This window comes from Motacilla alba, chromosome 1A, assembly GCF_015832195.1.
Source record: "Motacilla alba alba isolate MOTALB_02 chromosome 1A, Motacilla_alba_V1.0_pri, whole genome shotgun sequence".
NCBI classification, from domain to species: domain Eukaryota; kingdom Metazoa; phylum Chordata; class Aves; order Passeriformes; family Motacillidae; genus Motacilla; species Motacilla alba.
Window position 1 is genome coordinate 53,579,054 of NC_052031.1, and position 27,266 is coordinate 53,606,319.

General features: G+C 40.2%; 1 protein-coding gene across 3 annotated transcripts in view; it reads right to left on the bottom strand.

The window, feature by feature from the left end:
* Positions 1-25,852, bottom strand: part of TXNRD1 (thioredoxin reductase 1) — a 39,514-nt gene extending 13,662 nt beyond the window's left edge. Inside the window, exons 1-10 of one of the 3 annotated variants that reach the window (XM_038154707.1) lie at positions 25,559-25,604; positions 14,833-14,942; positions 11,876-12,001; positions 8,602-8,674; positions 8,366-8,485; positions 7,424-7,566; positions 7,179-7,294; positions 5,597-5,822; positions 3,428-3,520; positions 1,630-1,706 (exon numbers count right to left, since the gene is read on the bottom strand). In XM_038154707.1, the coding sequence (XP_038010635.1) occupies positions 1,630-1,706; positions 3,428-3,520; positions 5,597-5,822; positions 7,179-7,294; positions 7,424-7,566; positions 8,366-8,485; positions 8,602-8,674; positions 11,876-11,968 (941 nt within the window). In that variant the 5' untranslated portion in view covers positions 11,969-12,001; positions 14,833-14,942; positions 25,559-25,604. Of the gene's footprint in view, positions 1-1,629; positions 1,707-3,427; positions 3,521-5,596; positions 5,823-7,178; positions 7,295-7,423; positions 7,567-8,365; positions 8,486-8,601; positions 8,675-11,875; positions 12,002-14,832; positions 14,943-17,845; positions 19,092-25,558 lie in introns of those variants that run through there. The other 2 variants (XM_038154709.1, XM_038154708.1) reach the window with 2 other exon arrangements.
* Between the last annotated feature and the right edge of the window lie 1,414 nt (positions 25,853-27,266).

Sequence of the window (27,266 nt, forward strand, 5' to 3'; positions counted from 1 at the left end):
TTCTGCTGTGAAGGGTGGAGGTGTAAATGACATTGCACGCCATTTAGCTTTAAAAGAAAGACTTGTATGTGAAGTATGAAGAAAAGAATTTGCATTCATAATCTTACAGTCTCGGACAGGAATATAAAATAGGGCAAAATTGACCAAAACTACAGGAATTCACACAGTGGATAAGGAGGTAGCTTCAGAAGCTGCAAATCATCTCCTGAATCACTGACGTGAAGCATAAACCTCTTCCTGAAACACCTTCTACCACCAGCTAAGCTGTGTACTGGCAACTTCCAGGAATAACAGGAAGAGACTTTTTCCCACTCCTTTAGTAGGACAAAACATTTTTTCCACAACTGAAATTTCAGTCCAGTGGCTGAAGCTGTTTATAGAAACTTATTCTTCAGGCTCCTACACAGCGATAGATCAAGCTGTTACAAACCCTACCTATGGGACAGCCAGCAAGCTTTTTAGCTGTAAGTGCACTGAGCTAATGGAAGGTTTTAATTATTAGTATTTTCTACTTCATCAATAAATGAGATATTGCAGTAATCACCACAGGAAACACATGTAACAAGGAAACCTAATCAGACATACACAGAAACAGTCACACAGTTACTTGAGAAACCGGTAGCAATTCCCATATTAAAAATCCAACTTTCTCAATTTTATAATTGAGAAAGTTGTTATAAATTATACAGTTATACAGCACTTGTTATAAATTATACAGTTTATGCTAATAACTTTATAGGTCATTCTATTAAGCTAGTAATAGGTGTCCTGACATCAGAAAGATGTGTACTGTTCTGCAAGCCAACACGGGTCTGCCAATTTTGAGTGGACCAAAATTTCCACTTGTTTGAAATATCACAATTGTTCCCCTTGATAACATCAGTTACTGCATTCATATATAAAAACTCTGCATTGGTTAAGGTCATGGCCCCTTGTTTTCTCTTCAAAGGGAGGATCTCTGAGGACTCACATGCCTGCAAGATGTTTTTGTTACCAATATTGAAAATGTTACTGATAGCTCCACTCCCTGGTAGGACAACCTCACTACATTAAACATCAAATACTCTTCTACAGAAGACACAAATTGTATCCAAGGGTTGTTTAAAGGCAAGAAATAAAACCCTACAAAATCTAAAACACATCAAGAATTTCACCTGGGAGTTTAAGGAATGCTACTTGAACCTTATCTTTCAAAATAACATATAGTAGCTTTTACATTAAAATATGAACAAAACTCACTGCTCTAAAAGCCTGTATGAACAAACAGATTTTTGTTCCAAGAGGTGATAAAAGCAAGGAGATGAGAAAAAGAGAGTACAAGGAACAACTGACAGATCCTAGAAAACCCCGTAACTGGAAGAAGCTAAGATAGACCTGTAAATCTAGAAATAATGAAACAGACATTTTCTTGTCCCAGGAATTAGAAATTGACATTTCAGCAACAAAAAAGCAAATGTAGCAATACTAGAGGAGAAAATGCAGTTATCTGCTACATGGTCTCCCATCCAAGTGTACAGAAACAGGAGACAAATTTTTCCTCAAAGCTTTTGGGTGTCTCTGCACCACTACCATTGTAACAGCGCATGACACAAGTTCAGCAGTGAGTGGTACACAGACATCTGTCCTTACCTTTCACTGATATTTACTCCGACTTTGTCCAAACCAATTTTTCTTGTGCATGGATCTCGTCCAATTGCCAGCAGCACCTGCAAAACAGCAATGCACATGACTGATTTTTAAAAGCTCAAAAGTGCATTTTTCTTTGGCTATTATCTTCCATATATACTAGAGATTAGTATCTAAGCCTTGGTCACAGTAAGGTGAATACATTTGTTATCTATTGTACATTCATAGAGTTTAGGACAAGCCATGTTACCAACATAACCTAACAATACCAGGTTTTTATGTAAGATTAAAAACAGGCAAATAGCTTTCCCTGGAAGAATACCCCAAGAATATTCTAAACCAATCAGTTAGGGACAGATTCTTTATTTCCGTCCAGTTTTACACCAAGGTATTATCCCAAATCCTTACCAGAGCAAGTGACCTCAAAATGCTCCATAAGGAAAGGGCACTTTAGGAAAGAAACTCAGATGCTTAAGCAAATAAAAATATCATAAAATAGTATTTTTTGATCTGAAAATATAATTTACTTATATAGGCTGTCAGTCAACCACTGTCAAGGAATATTATTTTTTGAATATTATTTGTTTGAACATTTATCAAGGCCAAAATCCCATCCTATCAACTCTGCTAACTTAACAAATCGTGTTCCAACTTCTGCTATCACAAGGAAAATTGCTACATGCTTTGTAGTCTTGGACAACTGCCCAAATAACTAATAATGCTTTTCATATGACAACTAAGAACTGTCCCAAAGGAATTCCAAGGCCTCCTTCAAGTCTTACAGATGATCAACCACACCACATCTTTAGAGCTGAAGGTCTTAAAATGCAGCACATACAGCTCACAGCTTCTGTGAGGAGTGACAGCATTTCAGTGACGATGTAGCAACAAGAACCCAAAAGTTTCATTAATGAAAGGATGGTATTGATTTCCTTGCTAATAAGCTTTCACTATTATGGACTAGAAAAAGCCCAGTATTACAACCCTGTGCAACAGCTCTGCTGCCATTTTTAAACTTTCTCACAGTATTGGCTCCCAGATGCGCTGAGGTGTGTCCTTGTTAGGGGATGACTGATGCACTGTACAGGTAAACAAGGTCACTGGCACACAGTATTTGCAGTCTGAAGTCCCAGGCTGGCAAAGGCCTGTCTTTAAGCATTCTGTGTGGTTCCAAATACTCTATTCACAAATTTTTTTTTCTTCTTTCAGCATCAAGGCCTATGAAAATGAGTGGAGTGAGGTGTGATGGAAACAGTCATTAAACATACAATACCATGGCTGCGCACTGCAATTTTACTGTTTTAAGTGTGTAACGAAGTTTCCTGACTGACTTGCCACAGGGCATTAGCTGTGTTTGTGAAGATGTATCAAGAACAGGTCTTGAGATGACATGTCACTCACCAGGAGTTTGTTTAACTCCTGCACTGACCATTGTTTTGTGCTAACTACAAAACATGCCCTAATTACTATGAAAGCTATTATAAATCATTACTTCTAATTTATTACAAATATCCCATGGGGAAAAAATCCTGCAACTGATTCCACAGGACCAAGTTCATCTACACCCCAAAGCTAAGAAGCAGGTTTCAAAAGCATGCAAACTGATTTGGCAAGGCAAAATAACCATTGACTTTGGGACTTTTATTTCCAGATTAATTATTTGCTGAGTCTGTGCAATTAGCATGTTGTAATGACTAAAATAATTTTTAAAAATCTGAAGTGTGGATAAAAACACCCCACAAAATATCAACATTTAATGGAAAGCTATTTCACATTCTTCATGCATATAGAGAGGACTCACAGTATTGTATTCCACTTCAATTATTTGGTCCCCTGTTGTGGACTTGGCTGTAACTTTCAGTATTCCAGGAGTTCCTTCCTCAACCTGCTCAACCTACAACAATTTGGGAATTGGATGGGGTAAAAAAGAAAAAGTTTCAAATAAAAAGATACCAATGTATATTTTTCCCACCAAATATCATTGAGAGAGTTTTAACCATGATCTAAAATTAGGCACTTACTCTAAAGATTCTTTGCATTTCTACTTGCATATTTTAATGTGGGTTTTTTTATTCTGCATTTATTCTTATGACCAACAAAACAATATCTCATTTCTGCTTTTAAAAGTAGGGTCATGGTTAAGTTCTTGTCCAAGCCCATCACATGACCTGTGGACATATGCCCTCATTCCTCTGGGGACACAGGAAGCAAGTAGGAAGGAAACTCTTACAAGGCCTGGAAATGCCATCAGACATTTTCTCTAAGTGCTGCCATCATTCCCTCCACCCATAGGAAGCCACTGTCATAGAAAACCCTCATCAGTACATACAACAGACATGTAAGCGTGCAGCACTTAACATAATTCAGGGAAATTTAAGTGTTCATCCTACAGATCAAAAGATGCTTTTCAACAACACCCTTGTTCCTACTTCATGTTCAATATTTAGAGGCAGAAAGAGCAAAGTTTCTGATGAAGATTTTATTTCTGTCCTTTTTTTAATTTAGAAAAGCCAACTGTGCCATCCTACCAACCTTAAAGGATCACTGTGCTAAACTGCTTCCATTCAAAGGCAACATTATTTATAATAATTCATCTTCTACCTTCAAAAGTCCCAACAAAGGGTTTTAATAAGCACAACATGCATAATTTCAAACACAATGTCTGAAAGAGATGACAAAACCTGCTAAAAACCTACCAAGCAACTGAAGCTGAAGGATATTCTCAATCAGAAACAATATTCAATCAGGGCCAAATATTTTATTCCCATTGAAATCAAAGACATATAGTGAAGGGACAGGGCAAAATACACAGAAGTGCATTTTGTGACTGCGGTGATGGACTGCTCATCACAGGATGCATCTGGAGGAGCCTGCTTGCCATTTAGTTGAAATTATCTGCTTCTAAACACAGCTTCCTTCTTTCTCATTCCCCATTAGAGCTTACAAAAGGCCATGTCTGCAACAAAACTTAGATAATCATTCCTACTTTTCATACAGCAAGGGATTTATGCAACAAAAACCTGCATAAAAACTAAGTTCCTGGAAGCAACCATTCTGTCTTCTTACAGCAACTCTCATTCTGTGAGAGAGGCTCAGACCCACAGTAGGATCTGGCAAGAGCATTTTTAAAGCTGCTCTTGATACTGCTAAGAATGGAAATGAACAGTCTTCACTGAATTTAATGCTTTAAACCCCAAAGTGTTAAACTCGGCAGCACACTGGTTTAACACCAAATTGAAATTGCTTAATACATGATTTGCTATTTCAAAATAAGTAAGGACTATTGTGAAAAACCATAAAGAAAAACACTGTTAGCACCCTTTGAAATCTTTGATAGGCCAATTTTCTATTAGAAAAGCTCTGGAACTTCTAACTTGGTTTAAATTCAACCTGAATTTACCTATGCATGTGCCTATACATGTATGTAAGTAACTGCATGAGTACTCTTACTGAATTCAACAAAAATTGAGCAAGTATTTAAGGACTCTGCCAAGTAAATTATAGGTGATGATACTTCTAAAGACCATTTACTTTTCTGGACAGTCAACTAATCCTCACCATACAAACAGAATTTGCTGGCTGAAAATTTGAAAATTGGCAATGAAAAATGGAATTTTTTCTGATGCACTGGGTCCTGATCTTAGAGGAAATTATGTATCTGCTTAATTACAGGCCTGCAAGAAGAACCAGGACAAGCAGGTGTAACATTTTCTGTGTAACATGTATGTACTAACCCAACTAATTCTGATAAAAAAAATGAACTTCATAATCTCACAAAATTTTCATTTTAAGATTAAATTATACCTTTCAATTAATTAAGTTTAATGGAGTTGGTTTAAAACAAAAATTAACCAATTCTATGTCACCACAGATACTGTAATGAAAGTTCAACTTCTATATTAATTAAAATAATTTACATCTTAAAGCATTATGATAGGTACATCCCAATCAATTGTCACTTTGAGCCTACCTTGATTGGCACAAATTCCTTAATGAAGCTGACTCCATGTTCTTTCATATATTCACCAATTCTGTTTGCCATGTCCTGGTCAAATCCTCTTAAGAGAATGGATCTCACCATTACAGTGACATCTAATCCAAGGCCTGCAAGAAATCCTGCACACTCCAAGGCAACATAAGATGCTCCAACCACCAGGGTTCTCCCAGGACAGTAAGGCAGAGAGAAAAGGTCATCACTGGAAAAAAAGAAAAAAAAAAAAAAGGAGGGAAAAAGAAAATTGGAGGCAGTCAGAAAAATGTATTATGCTTTATATTCTTTTTTTTTTTTTTTTCTGTAAGAATAGAACTTTATTCCTTCTCCTGTTCACTGCTTAATTTTTTGGAAGTTCATCTGGAATACAAAATCGGTGTATGACAGATGAAAAAGTTATATTTAGGAGTACACATACAAAAAATGCGTATTAAAATTCTGAATCACCACAAAAATGTGAAGAGTTTTTTTAACAGAAATTTAGGACAAATTATTGAAAAAGGTAGGTGTTTATTTCCCCTCTGAATCTTGCTTTCAATGTTTTGCTGCAAATTTTAGCTCCTGAGAACTAAAAGTGGAAGAGGTTCACCTTTAAGATAAAATACCATCATCACTTTGAAGACTTATCCTTTTGCTAAAGCATTATACACAGTGCCAGATATACACAGACAACAAACTACAGTAACAGGTGAAGACAGAAGTATAAAATTATGGAAAACATGCTCCTTTGCCTGCTTTTCATTTCTTTCAGCTGCTTCATCAAGCTACATCAGTTCTACCACACTTTGGACGTGGGCTATAAAACTAGGGCTTCTTCACAGAGCCAGGACTCATGGAGGCACCACATCTACTCAGATACTTAGAGTCTGACAATACAATTCTGTGAATATTTGACACTAAAGTAAGTGTCCCTTTTCTCAGGGTGATGCAATAAAACGTGATTGTGCAATTAAAGGCTGTAGCATAGCTCCTATACCCCAAGGAACTCAGTGAAGATTACACAGATAGCCTCAATCTGATAGTCTGACTCTGGGATTTCTGACTCCTCCATCTTGAAGCTGCTTTAAAGCACCATTTTACAGGCTGTATTATCTGTCATCTTTAATTTCATTACCACTTATTAAAAGGGAAACACACCACTTGGTGTTTTGGTTTCAGAGGAATTGTGTCAATTATTTATTTCATTGCTGTAGGTTTGCCAGCCTGTAATTCCAACCTCTGTTTCTACAGCAAGTAACGTAAAAATTACTCCTATATGAAAACATATTTTATCTTCATAAATCATTTTTGCTTGGCATTAGCAATTAACCAGACACTCAAAACCAGTTTTTTTCAAAAATTGAATTACCTTCACTGAGTAGCTGGGAAAAAAATTTTGCTGAGTTTCAAGATTGCCAATGCATGAAGACAGATTCCTACCAACTTCATAACATCAGCAGCTATGCTATTCCCACTTTCCCTAATATCTAAGTACAGAGTTTTCTTTCAAGCAGACTGTGCTCCTCAGTATGGGAAAGCATTTACACACAAGTAATGACTTTGTATTCCTCCCTGGTTTTACCTGCTAATGCAATAGTCCTTGTCTCCGGGTATACCCAGGTAGCGTGGTCGTTCACCAGTGGCAATGATAAATCTCTCAGCTGTGTACAGCTTCTCAACTCCCTTTTTGTTTGTTGCCTGCATACAAAGTATTAGTGCAAAGTGAGTGTTTTACAGTCCCACCAGAGGAAAAATTATTCTATTTGAAAAGCATCTTTATTCAGACAGCACTACAGGAAGACACAGCAAACAGTGGCTATGAAGTACCTTAATTGTGTGTGGCCCGACAAATTCTCCATATGCATTCTCATACGTGACCTTCTTGTCTCTCAGTGCAACCCGATAGCCCCAGTTCAGTGAACCAATGTAATTCTGAACAGATTCCATCATGGTCATCCAGTTGTGTTTGACTGTCAGCAACAAAAGAGAAAGGTTCACCTTTTAGTCTGAGTTTTTCTTTTTCCACAGCAAAATTGCTATTCTCAAAGAGATTATTTTCATGACCCAGTCTTACTGGTTTTTTCTTACTCCTGTTTTATTTCAGGGTAAAGCTACTGAAATTCAAAGAATTACATCAGCACAGATGAGAGGTCACACTGCAATAGGTATGACTTACTACATTGAAAATTAAGACTTACTTAATTATTGACTGTTTTATATTGACAGATATATATTGACAGCTGTGAGCAGGTGACATTGCTCAACAAATGAAAACAATGCATGTCTGAGAGGTGCCTCTGCAAACTTCCAAATACAGGATTGCAGCCTAAATAAATCATAATCCCATAACCATGCACATCAGAGATAATAAAAAGTAAAATCCGTCTTCTTACACAGTAGTGATAGACACTTAGGGAAAGGAAATCCTTGCTTGTAACTATAAGAAGTTTCTGTCAGTCAACATTCTGGTATATTCTCTTAGATGTTGTGGTACATTCAGAAATGGAGCAGTACCTTATTGCTTTTGTTCACACAACAGTCTCATCAATTACTAACATGATCAGGAGCTATTAACAAATAGATAAAACATGGAGGCAATAAGCCTCATGGCTTTAGACTTGAAAAGCACTTCAATTTATCTATAAGCTCTCCAAAGTTGCCTCACATTGTCAAAACGAGCACATGCTGCAGTGCAACAAGCACCTGATTATGAAGCACCTCAGGATTTTCAGTGCAAATGGCAAAACTGGAAAAAGTGTCCTTCTTTACCTTCTTCTGTAAACTGCCACCCAAATTTGCGTGAATCTTGCAAGGCTTGTCCCAGTAAAGCTGCCTGGTGCATCAATTTTTTAGGTATACAGCCCACATTTACACATGTTCCTCCAAGACCTGAGAGAAAGGAATAGAATGTGGTTTTCACATGAGTGTAGCAGATTTCAAACATGAAAATAAGAGTCTCTGAGCAAAGCTCCTTTATAACAGGATTGCAATTAAGAGAAATTTACCCCACGAGCTTCCCTGAGGTGTAGGTGTGACAAAGTCCAGCACCATCACTTTCTTTTCATATTTGGCAGCCTCCTGCAAAACAAATTAAATAAGACACATATCTAAATATTAGAGATTAAATTTGGAGCAGACAATAATATCATGCATTGCTGAAAACTTTGTGACTTTTAATTAACAGTGAATGACTTGCAAAGGAGCAGACAGTCATTAATCTTCTGAATTCACCTGTGCATTCAGTAGGAAAAAGAAGATGAAAGGCAGAAAAAGGCATTCATCCTACTACAAAACAGCATGGCACAAGCTGATACACAGGAGACTCTGTGAGTCCAACCTCCTCTTCACTCCTCCATCCTGTCACTTTGTTCAGACTATTTCCCAACATACCCATTTACTTTTAACCTACTTAACAAATTCCAGTTTTCCCTTCAAAGATGGTTTCTCCAGCATTTATTTGAAAACACATCAGAAAATGACAAATGACAGTCACGTGGCCAAGCATGACAACCTTAATGATTCTATGATCCTGTATTCCCCCTAAGAAGTATCACTAGCAAATCTACAATTAATGCCTGTAAATGATACTGAGAACCATATATTAATTTCATTGCTCCCTTTGTGTTTTTTAGGAAAAAGGCAAAACCTGACAGCAGAAACTGCTGCTATGGAAAAGCACTTAGGTAACCACTAGGTAGCTGAGAAACAACAATAACAGAGTCCTCCCATGAGATGAAGCAAAATAATTTTGCTACTTGGAGTAGCCACAACTATGCTGGCATCATATGATGAATTCTTAGACACATGAGCAGTAACAACTGTATGAACAGGCCTCTAAGGCCTTGGGTTTGGTTTGGGAGGAGCTGGACAGCCTTCAGCATTCTGTTACCAGTAATACTTGTTAATCCAAATACTTGACAATCAGAATTCCAATTTTAAATGTGTCTTACTTCATGCAAAATGCAAATCACACTTCAAATAACACAGCTATGGACATCTTTGGAAAATATTGCTGTACTGGATTTCCACTTCTAATAAAGATCTAGTCTGGCCAAGAAGCTAATTCCTATCCTTTAGTAGCACCTCTGAGAAAGTTCCTCAGAAAGACATTTAGGGACTGAGACACGTCATTAAAGCTCTTTTATGATGACAACTCTTAAGCACTGCTCCAAAGAGCCTTAACCAGGGTTAGCTAAGCAGAATGCATGGATTCCCAAGCTTCCCTCAGCTACATGCTCACATAACACAGCACAGCATTGCATCTCCACCTTGGCAGAGATCATACACACATGTAACCACTTCTGAGTGGTCTGAGAGATCTGCCCACAGCCACAAACCTGCCCTGTAGACTCTCAAACCTTTCAGCGCTCAGTGCAGTGCTGCAGGAACACAGCAAGGCTGCTCAGGGAGCTGTTCCGTGTGAGCTGAGAGCAGGGGCCTGGCACCATTCTGAGTCTGTAGTTAATTGTATCAAGTCAGCCTGACAGCATTTTCACTCCCTGTGGAGAATGGCCTCCAAAGGAACAAGCTCTAGGCACAACGTAGAGAGGAAGATGTGCACACAAAGCTGCAGGTTTCAGAGTGAAAAGCACACATCTAACCAGTCTAGGTAAACTGCTGCAAACCTGAGTGCAGATATCTGGAACTTTGTATGAGACCTGAGTAGCTGGGGGTTTTTTTCTGTTTTGGTTCAGTTTTTTTAAAACACTGTCAGTGAATTCTTTTTTTAAAAATTGAACAATCTAAATAAAATAAGTTTATGTGTGTAAAACAGTTTCACGTCAACTACATTAAACTGATTCAAAATACACACATTGCTACTGATAGGGATGTTTGCTTTATTGATCTACCATCTTCTGTTATACTTAACAATCAGTTGAGAACACTGAGAATCAATATACTTTGCACACTAAATTGAAGGAATTAGGCAGTTTATCTTCCTACTGCACACTTTTTCTATTCTACAGCTGAAAAGTGATGCAATAAACATCATGTGTCAGTTAGTCTTCTTATAGAAATTTAAACAGCTGGCTTCTTATTACTGCAAACTCTTTTTGCATTACTGCAAACTCTATTTTACTCTTGCTACTCTCTCCTGACCCAGAACATCTCCACCCTCTTAAAACCAGGATGTGCTTCTCTTTGTGGTTCTCAGAACATTCATAGATCTTTCCTTCAGTCCTCAATCCTACACCATGACAACAGTGCCCCTATCGATAGGAAAGCAATAAACTACCAAAATAGATGGATCTACAATCCATCACTCAGCCCTGCACATTTCTATTATAACAGAAGTACTTCTAAGGGACCAGGGTTCACTGTGAATCCAACACTATTCTAAAATATTTTCTCCTTATTTTTTTCAAGGTGCAATGACCTCCTCCACTTCTTGAGATCAAAAGAAATGCTCCCAAATGGGGGAACAATCCAGCTCCAGGTTTTGAACAACAAAGTAGTTTTATTCACAGGAATGCTCAATTCACTTCTAAATAGCTAATCCTACCACAGACAGAAGATACACAACGTCCCTGACTACTGATGTTAAGGGGAGCTACTAACTTACACTAAATTTCTTCAAGTTTAAAATATTTGGGATTATGACAGCTCTAACAGCTGGTATATTTTGTACCATTGTGAATCCCTTTATTTAATTCTAGATATGCTTCTAATAGCAATATCCTAACCAAACCCCATAATTCATCTGGCTACAGGCAGGAAATACCAGACCCTAGAAAGGAAGGGTGAGATCATAAGTCCCTTCTTAAGTATAGGCAAAATCTCCATTTATGCTACTATGTAAGCTCAAAAATCACAGAGTTTCCCCCACTTCCAAGAATTAAAACAAGATACACAACTATGTCTGAAAAGATAGTACTTCTATACAAAATTAGATACCTCCTGATGTTAATTTTTAATAGAACCTTTTCATTGTTGAGTTTAAATTCAACTTTTAATAAACTCTATTAAAATATCTATCTGCTGTTTTCCAGCAGCATCATCTCCCATCAATGGGGACCAAGTTTCATTCTAGTAAGGAGTATTAGGGAATATTAATGAGTATACCATATACCATGTTTTCTTTCTTCAGAACATCAAGAAAAGAATATTGAATAATTGGCACTAACCAAAATGGTGGAAAAATGAAATAGTGAAAGAAATTTCACCAATCAGACAAAAGTGTTATGTCCCTACAGTGTTAACGATACCAAATCCAAGACACTGGGGATGTCACCCACCTACTTACAAGGAAAGTATAAAGGTGTATTTTCCCCTTCATACCTTGGCAGCTGCCAGACCTCCTGAGCCTCCACCGATGACAATGAGATCATAGTCATAGGAATCTGGCACCGGCATAAGCCCATTCACTTCCATTGTCTTCTGAAGATTTTCTTCTTCCTTATGTGCCTGAACAGAGAAAACAAAAAGTATTGGGGAATATTGAAACATTACCTACAGTGTTCATAACTTAGTATTTTCAGTAGCAAATATTGTGATATGAGAACATAATTACATCTGAATTTTATGAGCTGTGCTTTTAATTAGCTTTTAAGTTCATCTTTCTAATCCATCTATGACTGGCTTTATACCTATCAGATACTGAACTATAAATTTTCTTGTTCATTGGAGCACTGGGCTTCCTTGCAGAGCTTAGTTTCCCACAACAATGCAACCCTAGAGCCCCCCATACTGTACTCCAGGATGAAATACATAACTGTGGGAACCCAGGACATCCCTCTGGGTTCCCTGGATGACCTGAGCCACTGGCAGGGGGCTCTGAGACCCTGGCATGCAGCCAAAGACACTCTTGGGGTTTTGATCTTAGCCCATGGAGCAAGCTACTAACTCTGTATGAAGCATTACAAGCCACACACACAAGTTTAGGTATTGTAGTAGAAGTAGTCACAAAGTGAAAGGAAGGATTTTTGAGTGCTGTACAGGGGGGTTTTAAGCTTTGTACACAGGGGTCCAAGTTTTGTACATGGGGGTCAGGAGTTCTAAGATGGAGGGATTTGGGTGTGCCCTGTCCTCCTTCTTTTTCCTTCCTAATCTCCATGTCTTTGGTGATGTTGGCACTCACAGATTGGTTTAGAGTAGAAAGTCACCATTCAATACAGATAATAGGCATTGGGGGAAAAGTATAAACATGTAACATGTAATGTATGATATAAAAGATGGCACCAGCCCCCTGGGAGGTCAGTGTGCCTTTGTCTGACCTGCTGAACGGGTCACAGCAGTTCAGGAAAAGAATCTTGTAGATAACCAACAATAAACAACCTTGAGACCGGACAACAGAAGACTACTGAGTCTTTCTTTGAAGGCACGGGTTGAGTAGAGACTTTTCCATCTTTCGGGGTCACCCCAATCCGGGGGTGAAACCCCACACATAACTGCTGACACAAGCATTCCATTAATTTTATTTTATTCTTTTAATCTGCCTTGGACTTTCCTAATTAGTGTTTTTCCCCTCCTCCTGCATTTGTAGGAAAATACAACAATCCTATGCAACGCAGTACTAATCCCCAATAATTACCTGCCTTACTAACAGAATGAACAGAACTGAATGAAGAAAACCATGTCTGAAATCTGTGGTTTTGTAATATGCCAGAGTTTATCATCTCTTTGGTTTAGCACAACTTTGGCATTAAATGGATCAAGTGTGACCACTATGGTTTCACAAAAGATTTTTTTTCTTTTAATCACAGCTACTACCCATTAGTCCTAAAACACATTTTGGCAGCTTATGCCACAAAGAACATGGCACTGTCTTCATATACACTTTCTAAAATGAGCCTTCATACTTCATTTGTGAAACTCCCAATTTATTAGGGCTTCAGACTTTCAAGCCTTTGGAGTTGGGGCAAAATTCTCAATGCCTCTCAAATTGCAGGACAAGATCTGGAGTGAGTAAAAAACAGATTCCTTAGCTGATGTAAATCAGTGAGCATCAACTAAAGGAACGAAAAACTTTTAAGACCCACCCATCAATTAAGAAACCCATACTTCTCCACTTTACAAATACTTGTTTCTGTCTGCCTAGCTTGGTAGGACTTGATTTGGTACTACTGGAATAGTTGTGGCAAATCAAAGGAAAGAGAAGAGCCCAAAGAAGTTTCCCCTGTCTTTTCATTCTAATTTTGTTTTGCATTAAACAGCCCTTTGTACTCAGCCCATTTTACTGTTGCCTTCCTCTGAGGTTATTCCCTCTCCATCTCCTTCCTCTGAGGTTTGATTAGTCCCTCTCTATAACTATGTCTACTCTACTGACTGCTGCCAGTGCAGCCATCCTACTGACAAAAATCCCCTCTTGCTCAGATGAATTAAACAGCAATCTCAGGAGAAATTCAGGCTGTGCATCTGCGTGCACAAAGTTAGACTGTAGTAGTATTTCGAAACCCCAGGCAGCATGTTAACAGTAGAAACAAAACCTAGAAGACACCTGAGACTGCTGTGAAGACATCCAAAAATACTTCATTCTCCTTCCTCTTCTCCTGCTCCACCACCCCAACACACACCCCTACCACTGAACCTACTTTGTGCTTGGTTCCCTTTTTTCTATTTTTCTAACTGCCATCAGCCAGGATCAAACTTCCTACCACAATAAGAGCAGAGGGACATGTATTGTACTGTGATATGTAGCTTCACTTCATTTGTATTTAGAGATATAACATCAGAGAAAGGGTGCCTTTTCAAAGCACATCTTCTTGCTAGCTTAGTGGAAACAGGACGGTGTGAAGCATAAGGGGAGACTAACTCCCCCGGTCATCAGACTCAGCTACTGAGAACAGTATCTTTATAACGTACAGAAAGAAACCACACCAACTACTAATTTGCTTAGATCACTACTTTTATCATGCTACTTTTTTTGTTCTCCTTTTAAAAATGCTTTGTTTTCACATGGATTATGAAAATTCAGTTTTTTATTTCCCACTGTTTGGTTCATTTCTCATTAATTCTTCATAATAGCTCTTTATGAAAACATATTAAAAGCTTAGATTAGACAAAGTAGATTGCAAGCTTCCTCTCTTCCTCCCGAACCCTGCTCCAACGCAGCCAGGCTCTTGACAAGCTCCACATCCCATTTACTGGGGAACTTCTTCATGACCATGATCACATCCTGACAACAGATCATCTCTACTCTTCACCCATGAACTACAAATTGTACAATAAATTCTACACTCTGATTATTTTTCGATGTCAAAACTAAATTACAGACTTTGAAATATACCTCCTCCTACCTTTAAAGTTCTCTCATGACCTCCTGTTTGCTTCTCCTGTGCAGAAACAACTGGCTGGGAAGTTTCTGCTGCTGCTTCACGCTGCCCTTCTCGAAGCTTTGGGGCTCCCCCTGTGAAATCAAGGATAAAGTAACATAGTGTCTGGAGAGATGTCCTTTATGAGGGCTGTGCTCCTTGAGAGAAATTATCTGGGGGAGTGGCCTGGCAGCTTCATCACTTCCTCATCTGTGGCATGCCTGTCCCAGGGGAGAGTTTCCTAAGGCGACTCACTCATTTGCATCGTTAGGATGACTTGCAATATTTTCCTGTTGAATAAAATCCCATGCAAGAGTTGGCTGAGATTTCAGTACTTTTGGCCAATCTAACAATATGATTGGATCAAAGCAAGGAAATCATATCTCTTGTGGCTATGCCTGAAACTTCAGTCTTAAAAGAACATGATGATTTTTATCTTTCTTGCTCAGAAAGTGACACGTAAAGTCTCATACTTTTTAAACTTAATTAAAAGTTTTTAGTTTTCTCCAGCAATTAGTTGCGTGGAAACTCCTTTCAGTTCAATGTATTGATATAAAGGCTGGGAAAGATCAGTGTTCCCACTGGTCATAACTGAGCTTACACACACACACACACACACACACACACACACACACACACACACATATATATAGCCAATATAAAAGTTTAAGCATATTAGTGAAAAGAAAAAACCCAACATATTTATACACAGTGAAACTTTATTTGCTGTGGCATTGAAAAAGAAAAAAGTGGAAATCTAATAGTTGATTGGAATGAATTATCAGCTCTGCCTTCCTCCACAGAACCCTGAATTACGTTATGCCTAATTTCCAATAAATGGGTTAGTACACAGTTGTTTGTACTTAATCACATGCATACTTTGCACTGTACAACCAGCATTAATTAGCAAACCCTGATATGTGCCCATACTTAGAGAAACAGCCATACTGAATGCTATGTATACATTCCTTGGGCACTGAGCTCACAAACCTGAAAAGCATCCACATACACACAAATGAAAAAAGGCAATCATCGAAAACTGGTCTGTAATATTGTAATTTCTGGCTTCTTCTCTGAAACTTGTTGCTAAAATTCCTTTATCTCACGAAGATATTGGGAAGAGTACTTTAGTAATGTTGGTAAAGGGGTTTAAAGATAAGAACTCTTAACAGTAATATTAGTGATGGATACTAATTTTCCTGTTCTAGTTGGGGAACACACACATGTGAAAAAAGAAAAGCAAGAACACAGGTTTTGAACAGCCTTCACAAAAGATAAATTTTTGCTTCACTATATTATATTAAAGCCACAGTCCTGTGTGTACCTGAAGCAACAGAAGGAATATTTTATTCCTGCAAGTTTGAACAATCTCAGAAATGTTCACCTAAAACTGTAGCTTCAGTGAGATAAAATCTAGACGTTAGCCAACACAGGCACTTGTATAAATATCTCTAATTATTTTCAGGTAGATCTGTGCCAGAGGTAACAAGTTTTAGCAATAGCCCCAAAACCCAAAGGCAACCATAGCCCCTGGCAAACACTTGAAAGAGTTTGTTTGTTGGCTGTCTCTGCTTCTGGGGGCCTCTCCCTTGTTGGTTTGGGCAACCTGCCACAGGCAGCATGACAAAGCAGAAAATGCTCTGTGTGTCACCAACTTGCTCTCCATAAAATTCCATCCATTAACAGCAGTTGTGATAACCCAAAGTCCTGGTGAATAATCGATACTTTCCAAAAACGAGTCAGCAGACACCTTTTTTCAGAGTGAGACTGCTAAAGAGAACCTGAGCCATGGATCTGCTCTGGATAACCCTCTGAGATGTGGTGGTGAGCATGACTCTCTGCCTGGTACATATCAGCATTATTCAGCAAGTCTGTAGGAAGGAAGCCCAGTGAGGCGCTTGCCCTGCATAACCACCAACTTTTTTTTTTTGTTAATCTCAGTCTAGGAGGTGGTGGCTGGTGAGGTGACACCTTCCCTATGACCTGCCAAGTGCTCCTTGATATGGAGTGAATCAATATAATCAACCAATACTAAAAAAAAGGTGACAAGCCTATTCTCTTTTACCACACTGGGTTTTTTCCTTCTTTCCTTCTTTGTGTCTGCATACTTGGCACCAGTTCTGGCAGACTTCAGACCCGTGCATGAGCTAAATCAACTCATTAACCTAGGAGAAAACTATCCTAGGAGAAGAAAAGTTGTGGATAGTTTCCCACCAGTCTAACAAGCTCAACCAGCTCAGGGAACAATCCTGTGATCACCCCAGCTGGTGCCAGGACAAAGGTATTACCAGACCAGTAGAGAGTAAGAGGAGGCAGTTACACCTCTTGCTGGTAGTGGAAAAACTGCCAGGTTGGCTCAGAACTTGTTAAACCAGAAAAAACCCTACCTGGGCAGATAAAAAAAATGCAGTGAAATAACTGTGGTGTTTTCAACCCATATTCTTCCTTACTGGGAGGGAGCTTCCTCACAAACCAAAGTCCTTCCTAGACACTGAGGCCTCTGAACTTTTGACTGTTTGTTGCGTAACTTCTGGCTAGAATGAAAAAAGGCATGATTGGTTTCAGAAGGCTTTGATCAGGTGGGAACAGGACCAGCCCAACCCAACAGCTTGGACGAGATTTGTAAGCAGAACTGCTCCAGGATAAGAATTGCCTTACCCTGCAAAAATGATCCAGGGATCCCACCAGCTGCAGAGGCAGGACATGGGCACCCATGAAAAGCACTTCCCTTTCAACTACTCACTCTGGAGGTCTAGAGGTGGTGCTTCAAGGCAAAAGTCTGCACTGATTTACCTAGAGTTTCTGTATCACAGAAAAGAACATTACCAACAAGAACAAACTTCACCTTTTAAGAAACTATAATTTAAAAGAATAGTTGTCTCTACTCCAGTTCAGAAGACACCTCTAAATTTATCATGTTTCTGAGCAAGCACATAAATTGCTTTACAGCCATATCTTCAGGCATTTCGGAAGTACATGCTATTTCATTAATGTTTACCTTATGTTCAAGTGATCTTTGTAGTTTGAGAAGTTTTCATGTTTTCCTTCTTCTAGATATGCTCATTTCTGCACTATCCTTACAGGTCACTACCTTCCCTATTAAGCAAACTCAAACATTTGGTAGTGATGGCAACAGAGCCATTACATCATTCAGATTACCAGGGAAAATCCCTAAGCCCTTAAAAGATACACCTCCAGCCTGGATCATATCACGAATGCACACTGAGAGGCTGCCTTGCAATCAGCTGAACTGACAAAACTGAAAGGAAATGGAAGCCTGCAGCCTTGCTGGCATGGAGTCATTTGCTTTACCTACTAAATTGTCTTTGTCCCAGTTATGAGTTTTCTCACCTTCACTCTTCCAATTTTCTCCCCATCCCACCAGAGAAGAGTGAGTGGGGCTGAGCTGTCAGCTGGGCTCTCAAATCCAAAACCCACCAAACTTTAACACTTGACAAGCAAAAGAATAAAGTGCATTTTCCTAAGAAATGAGAAATTCTCTGAACTATGTTATTGCTTATATTTATCCAGTATGTTGTTGCAAAGCCCTTTAATTTTAATTCTATTTTTGTTCATGTCCTTTTCATATCTAAGAGCTTAAAACTCCTTCCATTTAAATAAGGGACTGCTTGAATGGGATCAACATCAAGGCATAATGTGGAATAACTGAACTTTGCAACTAGTTGAAGCAAGGGCTCTACTTGGTCAGATTTCTGTTAGCAGAGTTCTGACAGTGTTACATAGTACTACTCCAAAACACCTATTTCCTTAATGAAAATATAAATTCGTTGTTTTTTATCACAACTATTTGAGTATGAAAAGCATTTAAAGTAAATTCCATAAGTGGGAAAACATTTAGATACAAACTTTCTTCAGGGAACTTTCCAACCTAAGTGCTGAGTGCTCTAAGCCAGAAGAAAAAAAAACCCTCATCATTCTCAGCCAAACAAATGCACTTAATATACGAAAAAGGCACAAAACAGCAGAAAGCCCCAGACCACAGTGTTCTCAAAGGTAAAAATCTACTGATAACTGTTAATCTAACCTCTGCATAGCAGGACAGGAATTACAAAACCAAGACCAACGAAAAAAGAAACACTGAGAGAGAGATGAATGCTAGACCAAAGAAAAGATAAACTTTCAAGTGACATTCATCAGAGAACCTGAATCAGAGCTCTCTATACCCAGCAGAAAAGTTTCCACTCAAAAATGGCATTAAGCGACAAAATTCAGCCCTTCAGGGTAATTTTCCAATGAACATCTGGGGACTGACTCAACAACAACAACTTCCAATCAGTTTTCCACTCAAGATAGGTCAGCACTGTGTTTGGAGGGCTGCAATCCACCACCTTTCCATCCAAGAACCTAGGGCAAAACATCCCCTTCTCTAAAAATCATCCACTCAAATTTATAATCTGCCTCATTCAGTTAGTCTGAAAACAGGGGTTCTAAAACTGGTCTCAGCTTCTAGTTCCTAGCAAAAGAAGTAATTCCTACTTCTAGGCTTTTGTTTCCCCTTTGCTTTTCTGAGTATACACGCACCACAAAGTCCAACTGCTTTATGAAAAAGTATATTACTTTAGGGATTTTAACAGCAACATCATTATACTTCTTGGTTTGTTATGAAGTCCTACAAGACATGTTTCTGCCATAATAATTATGGAACTTAAAATCCCATTGCAACAAGACTTGGGCTTGCTTACAGACTTTCCTACTAGCGCTCTCACCTGCAGAAGTTTCTCAGCAGTATCAGGTAGTGGATGCTTGCTCTTGAAAGTCTTCAGGCATTCCTCATTCCTTATGTCATTGTTTACAGTAAACCATACAGGTATTAGCCAGGTTGCTCTAATTAGCACTAACAGGGATGTTTTCTGTGAGCATAGCATCACATGCTGACCTCAAGTATTTCCAGAACATCTACAATACAAACTGTTGGCTTTAACAGAACAAGCTGTACAAATGTAACAAAAGTAACTTTCAGATTCTCTCCTCCTCAGTAAAAGGCAACCAAAATTACATTAATTATGTATCTTGGACCACTTTCATCTTCAAATTTATTTCATTGTGAACTAAATAAGTAGGATATGAAAACCTTAATACAAAACTTGTCTGCCTCTGGAGCTGTGGTAAAAGCTACAATATCTCATATAACAATTTATATGCAATGTTTATGGAAAATATCACCTTACAATACCAGTAATTTTAGCATAGATTTTTTGCTATTTCCTTCAGAAGTCACAGTTGCTTTGGGATCTACTCATATTACTTAATGCTTTTTCTAATCTAAATCAAAACAAAGGAAGCTGGGGTCTGATATAGCTACCTGAAAAGTGTATCATGCTCATAGTGCCATTCATACTGGCTCACCCTTTATTTGGGATGACCTGAAAGAGCTGAGCTTCCTGACTTTTCTTCTTGAAATTCCTGGGGCAAACACAAACCTGTGGTTGCCACCAACTGTGATTAATATTCTCATGCAACCTTTTTTTTTTTAATTCCTGGTCAGTAAATGAACAACTCTCTGACACAAGGAGGAAGCATCACCAGCCTCACTTGAATAAGTGTGGCACCTGAGGCCAGAGAGGTAAAGCAGTACTCAGCAGGGATGGAACAGGATCTCCTGGTGCTGGTGCCATTCATTAGTCCCTACCACCACTGGCCATGCCTTTATTGCTTCTACCACAACTAAAGCCATTTATTCATTCACACATTCATTTCTTTGTAATCAGGCTTGCATTTGAGTCATAGAGAACATAAAAAATGGTGGAAAACAGCTCACACACAATCAGGCTTTTTTGTCTAACAACCCAGTTATTAAAATTGAACACATTTAAAAGAAAACAAGCTCTTTGCAGGTAATCTTACAGTAAGGGCATGAAGTTTAAGGCAGCTACAACACCACGGAAAGTACCTGGATACTTGACTCAGAAACATGTGATTTATTCCCCCCCACAAGTGGGACTTTTTTAAGAGGTGAGGAAAAAAACCCAGATATTTTTATCCAGAGCAATCAAAGTTTTTGTCTTTGAAAAACAAAAGGACCTGAGTGGAACCATTTAATCCTGTTCATAGCAGCCCAGCAAACAATGACACAGCATTTCTGAGAGGAGAGGGAAGCAGCACAGCCTCACAGGTCACTCACTGCCCTCTGAACTCTCCTGCCACCAAAGCAATCTGACAAACCAGCCCTATGCACATGGCCCTGACAAAGGTCTGGCTGGGAACGGTTGTGAAGGGTGGCTGGAAAACAAGAAATACCTTATACCTGTGAGCCAGAGCTACCGAGAAGTGCTTGCTTTGTGTCAAGCTGTGCAAACAGCAGAGGAGATAAGGAAGTTAGGAGTTTCCTTCCTACCATGCTGGGTATGCAATGCCAGGACACAAGAGAGGTGACCATGTCAAACAACTCTTTCTTCCTTGAGCATCTGACTCAACAAGCAAAAAGGCAAATTTGCTAGAACAGAAAATAAAATGAGATGGTATCTCCACTCACTCGGTAAAACCAGTTCATTAGCAGATTCTTAAGAAAAGCTAGGACTACACTAGACTAAGTCACTACCATTTTCTATGGAAATAAAAGTATTTGCATGCTCTACTAACTTCCTCTCTTTGCATTTGTATCTCTTTCATGCAAAAGACAGTGCTGGGTCAGATAGGGTTGTAACAGCCAAAAATTATGGGGGATCACACAATTCCATGGAGTTTACCATTAAAGAATCCCTTTACATGCTCAATACTACATGGCACAAAGAATACATATAGGAAAGGCAATATGCTATAGAAAGCAACAGCTGTGAACTTGTGAACTTTTTGGAGGAAAAACAGTAGGTAAAACCAAACTGAAAATAAGGAAAAAGACAGGGCATCAGATATAGCCAAGCAAGTTAGGGGATGGTTCTGCAAGGAAGACCTAAAATGTGACACCACATTCAAAAAAGGAAGTTATTTAAAAGTATGAATGGGGGGAAAAATGAACAAGCAATGGGAAAAAATAACGGGAAATACATGAGTTGAGCTATAAACTGGAAGGCAGCTGCATGACAACAGGCAGGTATAAAAAAGCAGATATCAACAACAAGGGAGGCATTGTAGATAACATATCCTCCGGAGATAGCAGTGGTAAAGAAAAAGGAGAATAATTTAGCAATTCAGTATACTAAGTAAGCCCCAGTGCACAATTTTATCTGTTATTTGGTTTGTTTTCTACAAGCACAATCAAAACAGAAACAAGGCACCCTACCAAAGGGTAACTGAGATGGGTTTAATGGAGGAACAACCTCAAACAGGAACTAGCAGTGGAGTTCTATCTCCAAAGTTTTGAAAATAGAGAAATCATAAAAAAGGACTGGAAAAAGGAGATGAATACCATACATACACTGTTGAAGGCCAAGCACCATTTCTGTTCACAGCAGAAATCAAGGGGATGGCATAATTATTAACAAGGGTAGAGGAAATACATGGGCATCCAAAAAGCCACATCCAGGATTTGAGCTCACTGTACTTTTTTGCACAAAGAGTGCTATGACACATCTGTTATTGTCACCTGAGCAGCTCACATGTAAATTATATGGTCAACACATTTCCAGGAAATACTACAAAAGTAAAAATATTTAGGGCCTCATTACTGTGATGCTCACCATATGTGAATGTCAACACAACCTAATTACTACTGGTGTTTGTACTACAGCACAGAATAAGACCACCAAAGTGGATCCCCTGTTACTCCATCTCACAGATATGCTGCATTCAGAGGCTCTCATATTAGCACTAAAAATGAGGAACAATTATGCTAAAACTACTTTTTTAACTGATTTTGTAGAATCCAGCCCAAATTTCATTCTCAGTCTACTTTCCAGGCCCACCAGTGAGTGTGTCCTTAATGCCCAGTCCTGAAAGAAGCTGAGCAGCTTCAACATACAACAAAGTCAAACCAAACTAAAACACAGCCCCTCATAATATTCAACTATGACAGTCTGGGATGAAAAAAAGCAGCACTTGGCATTATAACAAGTTAGAGTCCCACAGAATAATATGTTTTATAAAGCAAAAGCTGCAACCCAGGCTATCTTAATTCTGAGATGTGTAAGTTTAGTCCCTTATTGTACAACTTTGAATTTTGTCCTTAATCCTTTCTGTAGTAAAGTGCCTGTTTATAATACAGAAAATTAAGTAAGTGTGGAGGTAATTTAACAAATGTATCAGGAAAAGCACTATCTTCTCAGTTACTTCTAATTTTCATACTTTTACACTCACAACACTCACAAAATGTCAAATACTGCACGTGCAAAATACAATTGTTGAAGTATACTGAATGGTATTTGAAGATTGAGAATAACCTTTTTGAAAGCACAAGGGAATGTATTTAAGACCTTTGTTATGCAAGCTATACTTAAGCACCTCATCTTAACATTTGTACTTTTTCCTGTGCTAGGCACTATTTTTTTGCCAGTTGTGCTCATTGCCAGCTTGCTGTTTATTTTTTTAAACATTTTTAGATCTTACAGTGAATTAATAACTGAATCTAATATTGACATTGATAAAAGATGGAAAGGTGAGAAAAAATCCAGAGAACAAAGAAGAAATTCTTACAGCTATCAACAATGCAATTTCTTTCTCCTACTACACACATAAGTTTAAATATACTTTGTCCAAGGAACATATATAGATATTAAAACAACTCTCCTGCTTGGTATGACCAACTACAGAAAGGGGTTAATTTTAGATTGTTCACGTTTCAGAGTCAGTTAATGAGTAATTCGTATATTTGGATTATGCTTCCAGTTTCATGTAAATTATGTATCTCTGTTCAACTTTCTGTAAATTATTTTTCTTTAGTCTTCTGTATAAGTCCTTCAACAGCACCCAAAACTCCTCTCATCTCTTGCCCTAAAAAAGAAAAACTTTGGACACTAAAAACTTTGATGTGTTCCTTTAGGAAATGGACATTGGGTTTCAGGTAATAATTTACTCATAAGCAACTATCCCAGAAGCAAATCTGCCTTGATGCTGAAATATAAACTTTGTCTCACAGTTTAAACCAACCTTCCTGGAGAATTACTTTAGGATAGTGCCAGAGTTGTAGAATAAGCAAGAGGGAGTAGTAACGTCTTAAATTGAAAAACCAAAGATACAGCAGAGCATATAAACCAAAGCCCAAACAACATATTCTTTTAAGTCATTTAGCCTAAATGAGTCAGCTTCACAATGCTGAAAATGCTCATTGAGATGCAAGTTTCATTTCTGAGTTTATGCCAGCAGATAGATTGTTGGCCAGAGAAACCAGGTTTGGGTATAACCCCAGAGCAGCTCGCTCTGCCCCAGACTCCATGCTACCACACCTGCAGAGATTCCAGTATCTGATTTAAAACTAAATTAGGTACTTCTAAATCATAACATGGTAGTGGCAGCGTTAGGTAAGGGAACTGCTGTCAGGTCACAGCAGTGCCCTGAAAGTACAAGGACAGCTGGACTCTCTAGACAGTGCTTTGAGAAGTTTTTTTGTTTGCTTTTTTTTTCTTTTTTTTTCTTCCACATTCCTTCCTCTTAGGATCAAGGAACATCTAGTGCTTCCAATGCTCAGACTGGAGGATTTTATGTTGGTATAATTGAAAGATCTAAGCAATATGGAGCCATAACATTAAGCCTATTTCAAGAGTTTTAACTGTTACAAACATCATCTTTGTATTTGCCAGCTTCTGCTGTGCCTTATACAAATTCTTGCTGCACAGGTATTTTTACTTTTTGTTTGCCAAGGTTTTGACAATTTCCATCCTTCATAATAAGACTTAAATATCATGTAACACCTTAAAGCTTAAGGTGTTACCCTTAAAAGGGTGTTTGTGTCCATGTCCTCAAATTATTGCAAGTGTAAGAACATGTTTAAAAACTGTCCCCTCTCCCAGGGATGTCGTAGAGCTGAAAACACTCCTATAGTAGTACATGCTCAATGAAGTACTACATCCTAGAGTGCCTTTTCATTTAGGCAGAACTGCTCAGCGCCAGATGTAAGCATAGGATCATTTTCATGTGTTCATTACTTTGAGCCCATTATTTAGCTTCTTCCATCGGGTTTTATAGACCCAGTGAGAGCACGGTTAATGCTATGCCCAAGGAGGATCTCAGCCTGAAGCTCTGACTCTGATGAGGTACAGAACAGTCAGCTGAAACACAAATTTCCCCATTCTGTCGTGGGAAGATGCCTCAATCCTGGTAGGCAGAAATCATATCCATGGACCAGAGGGCCATTTAATTCACATCTAACTCCAAATGGTGTTCCTAACTCCAAATCTCATTCCCTCCTCAGCACAGACATGCTTCAGGCCACACTGTGGCAGTCCCTGGGGACGGGGTCCCACACCCAGCATAGCTCTGATCTACCGTGAGCGGGACGATGCGCATAGCCTGCCGGATAAACTCACTCAGGGGACAGCCGGGCGGCAGAGGCCGGGTCTGGGAACAGCTCCCCAGCACCCGCGGGGGGCCCGCGGTCACCCTGCTGAAGGCACAGCAAAGTTGTTCAGCAGCGCGGTACCCCCGCGAGGCGCCCGGCCGCCAGCAAGGGAGGGGGCCCCAACTCCGCCTTGCCGGGTGTTTCACAGGGAAACCGGAGCCGGTCCCTCCGGCAGCCCGCCCGCCCCACCGCGCTCGGAGCCCGCCAGGTGCGAAGAGCTGCTGGGCGGGCGCTGTCCGCCGGCAGCCGCCTGCTGCCTACCTGCCGGGCGCCGCCGCTCCGGCGGCGCGCCGCAGGGCGCCTGCCGCACGGCCTGGCTCTTCCGCAGGGTGCTGCCCATGGCGCGGGCCGGACAGGAGGGGACGGGACGAGACGGGACGGGACGGGCTGGAATGGGATGGGGTAGGACGAGACGGGATGGGCCGGGATCGCCGCCCCTTCCGCGGCGGCGCCCCCTGGCGGCCGCGGCCCCTCCCTCAGCCCCGGCGCCCCAGCGCGGCCCGGTCGCGATGGTGACGGACTCCGGCGGGCACAGCCCGGGGCTGGCGCGGCCCGTGGCGCGGTCCGGGCGGGCGCGAGCCCTGCGCTCCCGAGCGAGCCCTCCCTCCTGCGGGCTGTGGAGTGCTGGCGAGACAAGGGCGTTCAGGAGGTGTTCTGGGAGAGGTTTTCCCCTCACAAGTAATGGTTCGTGCTGAGAAATACATACGTAGAAGAGATGCCTTGACTGGAAGATTACCTGCGTGAGGCTGGTCACACTGCTCCTGTTTGGGCTTGGGCCATTATCTGCCACCATTACCTTACAGTGCTGCCAAGCTGTGGCCCCATCCTGGTGGCTTACACTCAAATATGTGGCAAGACAAGCATCTGCCACGGACTGCTGGAATCAGCTGAGAAGCCAAAGCAAGATGAAGGCTTTTAACCCTTTAAACTACTATCAAGCCTGTACACAAATGTCCGCTGTTGTCGTCGGTCAATATGAACTTTCTTCACTCTCCTAGTGGTTTGACCCTGGCTGGATGCCAGGCACCCACCAAAGCCCTTCTGTCCCTCTCTTCCACAAGTGGACAGGGGAGAAAAAAATGTAACAGGTTCATGGGTTGAGATAGAGTCTGAGAGATCATTCACCAAATACCATCGCAGGCAAAACAGACTTGAATTTGGGATATTAACTGAATGTATTACTAACAAACCCACAGCAGGATAGTGAAAAGTAAAATGAATCTTAAAAACACCTTCCCCCCAGCCCTCCCTCCTTCCCAGCTCTACCTCCTCTCCCCCAGCAGCACAAGGAGACAGGGAATGGAGGTTATGATCAGTTCATCCTAGGTTGTTTCTGCTGCTGCTCAGGGAAAAGTGTCGTTTCCCTGCTCCAGCATGGGGTCCCTCCCACAGGAGACAGTTCTCCATGAACTTGTGCAACGGGAGTTCATCCCATGGGCAGTGGTTCTCCATGAACTGCTGCAGTGTGGGTCACTCTTCCACAGCGTGCAGTCCTTCAGGCACAGCCTGGTGCAGCCTGAGTCCCTCACAGGGTCACAACTTCTACCAGAAATCTGTTCCAGTATGGAGTCTTCTCTCCACAGATTTGCAGGTCCTGCCTGAAGCCTGTTCCAGCAGGGGTTTTCCAAGTGTTCACAGCCTTGTCTGGGGCACCTGCTCCAGCATGGGTCTCCTCCGTGGGCTGCAGGTGGATTTTTGCATCCCCATGGACCTCCATCTGTTGCAGGGGGACAGCTTGTTTCACCATGGGCTGCACCACAGCCTGCAGGGGAATCTCAGCTCCAGCCCCTGGACCACCTCGTCCCCCTCCTTCTCTACTGACCCTACCATCTCCAAAGTTGCTCCTCTCACATATTCTTAATCCTCTTTCCTCTGTCTGCAATTACATCTATACAATAACTTTTTTTCCCTTCTTAGAGGGAAAGCTTCTGGCATCTTTCACAGAGATCCTCCTTGTAACCTCCCACTA